At 48.6% G+C, this 9,455-nt stretch overlaps 1 protein-coding gene across 1 annotated transcript in view; it reads right to left on the reverse strand.

Moving 5' to 3' along the window:
• The window catches only part of Slc9a8 (solute carrier family 9 member A8), a 60,001-nt gene extending 53,796 nt beyond the window's left edge, over positions 1 to 6,205 (reverse strand). The window contains exons 1-2 of the mRNA XM_005362857.2: positions 6,130 to 6,205; positions 3,506 to 3,684 (exon numbers count right to left, since the gene is read on the reverse strand). Of these exons, the coding sequence (XP_005362914.1) occupies positions 3,506 to 3,684; positions 6,130 to 6,155 (205 nt within the window). The 5' untranslated portion in view covers positions 6,156 to 6,205. The remainder of the gene's footprint in view (positions 1 to 3,505; positions 3,685 to 6,129) is intronic.
• Between the last annotated feature and the right edge of the window lie 3,250 nt (positions 6,206 to 9,455).

Here is a 9,455-nt window from a genome sequence, read left to right on the forward strand (position 1 = left end):
TGATGTAGAAGAAAGAGCAAGAGAGAATTAATAGAACAGAGAAACCCTGTCTCGAAAAAACCAAAAAAAAAAAAAAAAAGATCTGTAAACTCTTTAACTAAGTTAGCTTCAAACTTGTAAAAGAAACAGTTGATGGTTAAAAGAAAAAAAAAACTATACATAGGTAATCTTAATTTGCTACAGCATGCTTGTATGGAACTTGGATTCTTGTTTAGGAAAATAGATGTTTTTAAAAAAGAAAAAGAGGCAGTTCCTGATGGGCTCACTATGGAGCAAACAGCACCGTGGCCTGCCGCCACCCTGACTGATGACCTCACCAGGAAGGAAGCACCCATGTGTGCAGCAGCTGTCATCACTAAGGTTAAAGAGAGGGCATGCTATGGGACTTCACTATTATCTTGGTTAAGGTGACCGCGTGGTATACACCAACTAAAGCAACACCAATAAAGCCCTCTGGATATCACTGCGTCTCCTTTTTCAGACGAAGGAGGCAACAACAGACCTCCAAGATGATTTATTTAATTTTATTCTCCCTACATTAATGAGGCAACAGCAGACCTTCAAGATATTTTGGATCAGGATAAATTTTTGTACGATTTTTGCCATGAGAGTGAAAAATAACTGATAAGGATAAAATCATGAACAAGGTTAGGGGAAGTAGGACTTAACATGTTATTTGATCGTTACGGTTTCTAAATTCCTAAAGTTATAATGATTTACTCAGGTGTGCTTTTTGTGGTCTGATCTTGATCAAGTTCTGGGATTGACAAGATTCTGAGGCAGCTCAGGGATTGGTGTTCAGTCACATCTATTTGGTGCTAACCAGCTCCTCCGCCTTCCTGCCCAGAACGCTTGGTGAGGACTAACTAGATCACTTGTGCCAGCCAGAGTTAAATGTTAACTGAGTCACTGTTCCCTGTTGCTAAAGCTCAGGCAGGGTTAAATTCAAGGTAAAGCCCTCCTTCTCAGCCCAGGGGCCATGGTGGACTGATGTGACAAGCTTAAAGAACACCAGGTTACAATTCTAATGACTTCTCTCAAATAGAAACAAAAGTGGGGGCTGTGTGGCCAGAACAGGGTTCCCAAGGTCTAGAAAACACTAGGACACTAGGCACAGCAGTTACAGGAGGGTTAGCAAGTTCTTCAGTCACTAATTAATAGTTTCCCCTTATCAGGTCGACTAATAGCTAATCAGGAATGGCTGGCGATAACACAGGGACACAGGAAAACCCATACCTTTGAGTGAGGTGTAGTGCCACATTGCAGTGGTCCAGAGAGGTGAAGGCAAAGAGGAGCAGGAGTTCAAAATCATCCTTGGAGCATGGCAAGGTGGCAGACACTTTTAATCCTAGCACTTGGGAAGGCAGAGGTAGCTATGTCTATGAGTTCCAGGCCAGGTAAAGCTATACAGTGAGACCCAGTCTCAAACAAACAAACAAACAAGAAGCCAAGAGAACCTGGAGCCTCTGAGTACCTTGCAGTCCTTTCTGCCCCCAGGGGGATTAGCAGCTACGAGCTAAGGTGGTCTCCAGTCAAACTAAGCTTAAGTGTTCCACACCCTGAAAGTGACCTTCATCATCCCCGTGCAGCACCCTCCACAACAAAGGGGCTGCAAAAGTCCTTTCTGGCAGGTCTCTCAAAGCCTCTAACTGCGACCATTGATCAACACCTGTAAAGAAAATTTCAGACATTAAAGATTTCTTAATCTGATAAAAAGTTTGCTGTTCCAGGAGTGTGACAAAAGCCAGGGTGTGGTGGCGTCTGCCCACCTGTGGTGAGCCAACCCTGGGAAGGAAAAGGCAGGTGGACAGTGGGGAGTTTGAGGCCAGCCTGAGCCTCAGAAAAACAAAATATCAGTCAACTGGCCAGTTGGTCATTACTATGGTGTTCAGTTGACTATTTACTACAGTATGAATGTAAATACAGAAAAAAATGCATTTGTCTTCAAGACCTAGTCCTAGCAAGCATCAGAGAAATGCTCAAACGGGGTATGATGGTAACCTGCGATCCCAGCAACAGGGAGGCAGAAGCAGGAGGATCAGAAGCTCAAGGTCAGTTACTCTAAGGTACAAAGTTTGAGGCCAGCCTGAACTGGCAGAGATCCTGTCTCAGGAAATACTAAAAACCCAGTTCTGCCTTCTGCTCTCCTGGAAATGTATAACCCAAAAGATGACTCTGGTATTACCAAAGAAGAGCAGATGGTAAATAAGGCTGGGGTGGTGGTACACCTCCATAATCGTAGCACTGGGAGGTAAAGACTGACTACTACATAAAAAGTCCAAGGCCAGCCTGAGCATTCTGAGACCCTGTCTCCAAAAATGTGGAAAAAAAAAAGAAAGGCAGAGCAGGAAATGCGGCAGCATCACTGCCCAGCAGAGCACAGGCTTGTGTCACATTTCCTAAGCCTTTTCCTTATCCCTGAGATAATCTAAGCAGTGCTTCTCAACCTTCCTAACGCTGGGACCTTTTCAATACAGTTTCTCATGTGCTGACCCCCCAACCATAAAATTATTTTCATTGCTATTTCATAACTGTAATTTTGTTACTGCTCTTGTGAGGACCTGAGTTTGCAAAGTCCATTTTAAAGAAGGGGCTTCATCTTAAGCCATATAACGAGCTGGGGGGTGGGTGATCTGTTCCAGAAATGTGCTGCCATATCAGAAATTTGAACAGATACCCTAAAAATGGCCAATTAAGAAGATAGGGAGCAGGCCATAAAATTTAATAAAGTCCAGATGTTCTTGGGAGGCATCCTGTCCTTGAAGATACCTTGGTCTGCAATGGGTTCAGAAACTAACTACCTTATCCTATGTACTCCTTACCCAGTCCCAAGACAACAAGACATGAACTCCCCTGATTATGACATTTCCCCTTTAAAAGTTCTACCCTCCCAGGGCTCCCTGCCACACTTTCTGCACCCACCACGCTGGGGTGCTGGAAAGGTATTGGTCCAAATTTAAGTTTGAATATTATTAAAAACCCTCATGTAATCAGGCTCCGTGAATTTATTTGGGAACCAGAAACTTGGGCATGACATTCTGATTCACAATGTAAATTTTTCTGGTAGAATCTAGAAGAGATGTTAGGGATTATCTTCAGAAATGCTTCCCACCTTCTTTGAAACAGGGTCTCCAACCAGCCTGGTGTTTACTGAGTCAAGTAGACTGACTAGCCAACAACCCTATGGGATCTTCCTGTCTTTGCCATCCCAGCAAGGGATTACAAATGCAAGCCACCACCCCTGTCCAGATCAAAAGCTCTTTCATGGCCAGGATGGTGGCGCACACCTGTAATCCCAACACACTGGAGGCAGAGGCAGGAGGATCTCTGTGAGTTTGAGGCTTGCCTGGTCTATAAAGAAAGCTCTAGGACAACAAGGGCTTTACATAGAGAGATCCTGTCTTAAAATTTTCTTTTTCTCAAAAGCTAAGCCATTGCACTAAAGGTTTTCAGAACTGCTAGACCTCTGATGTGGCAGGTAACTGAGAGCTCTGGGCGTGCTCACCTAGGACGAGAAGGCTGAAGAAAATGGTCATGCCACTCGACTGTTCCTCCTGCTGGGCCTGCTCCCCTGTCTGCACCGGAAGGATGGGTTTGGCAGGTGTTGGGAGCACCAGCCTTGTGGTGACACCCAGGGTGGTGTGAAGGGTGAAGTTGAAGTTTTCATGGGTTGTGTTGGAGAACCTGTTGGAAGCACACAAGTGGGAGTCAGGTAGAAGAGGGTCAAGGGAGCAAAACACACCTTGACTAACTGAGGACAGAGCAAAGCCCTGAGGGTACAAACAACAGGCAGGTCTTCAAGAGGGAGAGAAGCCCTGCCTACAAACGCCCCAGCTAGTGACCTCCAGCATCTTTGACCTTGGTCATCCAGAGGTCAGGAAGAAGGAGGTCAGGCCTGTGGAGAAAGAAATGCAAAGGCTGGGTCTAGGCCAGAGATGTAGATCAGCTGGTAGGGCTGGCAATGAGGCCCTGGGTTTGATCCCCAGTACTGTACAAACCAGGTGTGTGTGGCACAGGCCTATAATCCCAGTACTCAGTAGGAAGAAGAGAAAGATCAAGAGTTTGAGGTCATTTTCAGCTAAAAGACCAGCTTGGGCAACATGAAACCCTGTCTAACAAATTAAAAATGCTGAGCCTAAGGTTACCAAACAGTCAGTTAGGCAGGAGAACCACAAGTTAAAAATCTGCAGGGGGTAGTGAGTTCAATGTCAGCCTAAGAAACTTGGTGAGACCCTTTCTCAAAATAAGTAAAGGAGGAGATGGCACAGTGGCACCCGCCTGTAATACCAGCAGAGGATAACAAGTTTGCTGCGTACCGAAACCGTGTCAAATACATGACTAAGAACAGCTCGGCTGTAGAGGGCTTGCTCAGCATGCACCAGGCCCTACAGGTCAATCCTCAGTAGGCCCCTTTCTTTCCAATAAAAATAACAACACAAAAGAAGAAATGCTGTCTGTCCTTTGAACTTAGTGGAGGGTAGCAGGGTATGGTAACCCAATGCTTGCAATCCCTGCACTTGGGAGACAGGCGGGAAAGTTAGGAGTTCAAGGCCAAGGGCCCCTTGGGCTACATAGTGATGACACACACAGTGAGCTGAGGATCAGCCCTGTGGGCTACATGAGACAGTCTCAAAAAGGAAAAACAAAACAGATTCCTAGAGTGGGACTGGGGTCTCCCACACCCCAGGTTTTACACTATTTACTGGGAACCTTTCCTGTGCTAGTCACATTTCTGCTTGGATTCTGTATGTCACTCGGGCTTGAACCCAGGACCTTGTGTGTGGCCGGCAAGGCTCTACAATTTAGATACCAGTCCTTCTGGGATTATGTCCATAAACTGAAAAAGTCACCTGAGTTTGCCCAGCTGTTGTGCTCAGAGTGCCCTAACCTACCCTGCCAAACCCTTCTCAAATGTCAGAAGGCTCGCGTTGCCAGCTCTGGTACACTGAACGCTACCCAAGGCTTCGGTCCTTGCTCTCCTTGGAACGCAGTAGTGGCCCAGTTGGGAGTGTAACAGGTGGTATCCACCGAGCATGGCTTCAGTCCAGCATCCAGTCACACAGCAGATCTCTAGAGACTCCAAACTGACCAAGCTTCAAACACACACTTTGAACCATGTGACCCCACATTATCTCTTTAGTCTTGAACGGCCAAGGCCTACTTTAGCATCTGGGACAGCACGCATACACGGTGAGTTTATGACTTGGTACCTGACTGGCCAAGAGATACCTGAAATTAATGATCCCAGTACAAGTTCAGTATCATTTAGAGGGGTTCCTTGTTCATTTTCAGGAGCTCATTCCAAAGACGTAATTTATAACATACCGCAAGAGACGGCGTCCTGCCAAGCAGGAAGATGGACTAACAGCAGCACATGCCCAGAGATGGGGAGCTCACCTAGTTATGAAAGATGCTCTCTACACTGTCAACCAGCGTCCAGTGCCTCACTTCAAAGTACTCGCCCTCTCCCTTTTCTTTCCTGCCTGGGATGAGGACTGGGTCACAAGGAACGACAGCCCTTTCTTGGTTCAGGCTTGGGAACTTGTCACCCTCCCTATCTCTCCTGGGGACTCAAGGTTTGGGTCACAAGATATTTTTCTTCCAGGGCTGACTCCCCGCCCCTCACACTACACATTTTCCTTCCAAACATTTGGCACGGTCGGAAAACACCCTGCCTACACAAAGCCTCCCACGACAGCAGAACGGCCGCTCCCTGCGGGCAGCTCCTGGCGCCCAAAGGTGAGCGGAGCGGACAACTAGCAGCTAATGAATGAATGAAACCGTCTGGGGACAGACATCAACACTGAGGCTGCAGATGGTTAAGGAGGACGCGAGCCGCTTGTGTGGCAGTGGGAGGACTTCCTGGAGGAGGAGCGCCTGGGACACCTCAGGTAACCGGAAACTGGGAGCGGGATCTGTGTTCGCGCTTCTGCCCGGCTACGCTACAGGCCTGCGCGCGGAGGCTGATGTATGACCTCGGGGAGGCCGCAGGGCCCGAGTCCTCATCCCGCCCCCCGCCGACCCCGGCCGGCTGGGCCAGAGCCACTCTACCCAGGCGCCCGAGGCCCATTGTCGCCCGTCGACCCGGCCCGGCCCTGCCGCCTCCGCCACCCGGACCAGCGCACTCACTCCTCCTCCGCCATCTTCTCCCCCATCCTGCGAGCCTCCGAGACTACCGAGTTGGACGCCGCGGGGCTAGCGGGGCCTGCGGCTGCTTCCGGCTTCCGCTGCGGGCGGAGGCGGGGCTTAGCCGCCCAGGGAGACCCTCTGCCCCGTCGTCTCGGTGGCCCAAGAGTGGGACGATCTCGGGGGTTTTCTCTATGCCTGTTCCATCCGAGCCATGTGACGATCTGGCCCCTGAACTGTCCGACTTTTTCCGGTCACCGGGCGGGAAGGACGTGGGGGAAACTCTTCTGAGATCCCAGTGACTCAGCTGTGAGCAAAACCGTCCTCCCCGCTTGGAATTCACAGGGCTAAGAATAGAGGGGGACGGACTTTGTGGGCATCCGGGCAGGCTGTGCCAAGGGGCGCGTCCCGAGTCAACTTCAGTTTCCCCAGCTATGGGAGGAACAAGCAGAGGGCTTTTGGAACATCCCTAGTGTAAAAGTGAGTGCAGGGGATGTACGGGCTGGGCATTCACCAACCCCTACGTTGGTTCATTGGTTTGTGTGGTTTTTGTGTAAATGGGGAGATCCAGGACATCTTGAGGGCTTTGATTCTCGCCTTCCACCATGTGGGTCCTTGATAATGAACTCTGGTAGTGAGGCTTGGCAGCAAGCACCTTTACTCATTGATCTATCTCACCACTCAATAATTCTTTTTTTTAAATATTTATTTATTTATTATGTATACAACATTCTGCCTCGATGTATGCCCGCACGCCAGAGCAGGGCGCCAGATCTCAGTACAGATGGTTGTGAGCCACCATGTGGTTGCTGGGAATTGAACTCAGGACCTCTGGAAGAGCAGCCAGTACTCTTAACCTCTGAGCCATCTCTCCAGCCCCCCCAATAATTCTTACTAACCTATGTGTGAGGTGTGTGGGTGCATTAGGAGGCCCGAGATTGTTGTCAGATGTCTTCCTTGCTCGTGCTCCGTCTTAATTTATGAGACAGAGTCTCCACCTGCACTGAAGCTGGAGATCTGATATACTGGCTGGTCAGCAACTTACTGATCCTCCCTCCATTCTGGGTCTCTCTAGCCCTAGGGTTACAATTGACAGCAGCTCTGCTTGGCTTTTATGTGGGCGTTTGGGATATGAACTCCAGTGTTTATGCTTTCCCAGTAAATGCTTTACCCACTGGGCTTTAAACACGGGGTAACTTTAATATCTGTGACAGCCTTACTCTGTTGACTGTAGGGGAAAAGGGCTAGCCAAAGAAACCCACCGTGGCCCTGAAACCAGAACCAGTAAAAGAAACACACCCTGCCTCTGAGACCCAAGCCAGTGAAAGAAATGCTTTAGTCCTGAACCCAGAACCAAAGAAACACGCCCTGACCCTGAAACCTGTGCCAAAGAAACACACGTTGGCCCTAGAAACAGAGTCAGTGAAAGAAATAAGCCCTGGCCCCAAAACTGGAGCCGAAAAGCTTTAAAAGGCCGCTGAAAGAAACACAGTTTGGCTCTGAAATCAGCCATCTCTGCCCCGACCAACTAAACTAACCAATCCCTCTTCTCCCTGGGAAAACTCTCCTCCTAAGAAGCCCTATCTAAGCCCTGCGCCTGTTCAGTTTGCAGCTGCTCTTCCCTGGAAAAGGCAGCCAGTCTCCTGGTTCTTCCCTCACAATAAATCTCTTGCACACTTTCATTGGGGGACCTTCTCCTAGCAGAGCGGTGTTGCTACAGAGCCGAGCTGTAACAACTTCACTGGGGAAGCCCTGTCCTGCCAGAGCAGAGCTTTTACACCGGGGAAGCCTTTCCCTACCTAGAGCAGGTCTGTAACCGGCTATGCTTACTGAGCCCTGACTGCCAGAATACTCTTCCACCCAAGCTGTAACACTCAGTATTCCCTGGCCCCCGACTGCCAGAATACTTGTCCATCTGAGCTACAACACTGGTATTCCTTGGCTCCTGACTGCCAGGATCCCTTTCCATCTGAGCTGCAAGCTGACCTGGCACTGCCAAGGTCTTTAAGGTCCTAGTATCGGTTCTCCAGAGCCCCTCCCACCCTGAGTAGTAGTCCTTTCCCCCTTAATAAAGTTTAATGAACCATAATAAATAATTGCTCTGTCCCCCTCCTCCAAAAATGATCCTTCTTCCTCAGCCTCTGAGCAGTTGGGATTTGAGTGTGAGAGCCCCCTCCAACTCAGGCAGCTGTCTGTCTATTGTGATGCAGGGATGGAGCCTAAGGCAAGGTGGGTAGGTGGTCTCTGCTGAGCTAACATGCCTGAGTTCTGAGAAGAGACCTGCTGTATCCTTAGGTGTTCTGAAGTCGAGGCTCAAGGAACAAGATACACAGATATTAGGTAAAATAAAGATCTGAGAAGAGACCTGCTGTATCCTTTGGTGTTCTGAAGTCGAGGCTCAAGGAACAAGATACACAGATATTAGGTAAAATAAAGAAAATTAAATGGGCCCGGGAAGGCCATGCAGAGTGTAATTGAAGCCTCCCACCGATGCTAAGAATTCTAGCACAATTAATGTTTGCCAAGAAGGCCTCCCACATAGGACATTTTCAAAGGTAAATGTTAAAAATAGGACTGCCTCGTGACCTTAACTCAGTTCCTGTGACACTCATGGTAAAGGAGAGAGCTGACCCCTGCAAACTGTCCTCTGCCCTCTACACGCGTGGTATGACACATGTCCGCATTCACACTGGGCTGGCTAGTCTTACGCCAAATAAGCTAGAGGCATCTGAGAGGAGGGAAGCTCATTTGAGAAAATGCCTCAGTAAGATCCAGCTGTAGGGCGTTTTTCAAATCACTGTAGGTGACGCCATCCCTGTGCTGGTGGTCCTGAGTTCTGTAAGATGCCTCAGCAAGCCAGTAAGCAGCACCTGTCCATGGCCTCTACATCACCTCCTGCCCTGACTTCCTTGGATGATGAACAGTAATGTGGAAGTGTAAGCCAAATTAACCCTTTCCTCCCTAAGTTGCTTTGATCATAGTGTTTCATCCCAGAAAAAGAAACCCTGACTAGGGCTGGAGAGATGACTCAGTGGTTAAAGGCATTGGTTTCTTTTCCAGAGGTCCTGAGTTCAATTCCCAGCAACCACGTGGTATCTCGCAACCATCCATCATGATATTTGGTGCCCTCTTCTGGCCTGCAGACATACATGCAGGCAGAACACTATACATAATAAATCTTAAAAAGAAAAAAGAAAGAATATATGTAATTTTTACAAGGAATTTAAAAAGACAGTAAGCCAGCTGGGCAGTGGTACGCATTGTTAATCCCAGCATTTGGGAGACAGTGGCAGGCAGATCTTTGAGTTTGAGGCCAGCCTGGTTTACAG

The sequence above is a fragment of the Microtus ochrogaster genome, linkage group LG8, assembly GCF_000317375.1.
Source record: "Microtus ochrogaster isolate Prairie Vole_2 linkage group LG8, MicOch1.0, whole genome shotgun sequence".
NCBI classification, from domain to species: Eukaryota; Metazoa; Chordata; class Mammalia; order Rodentia; family Cricetidae; genus Microtus; species Microtus ochrogaster.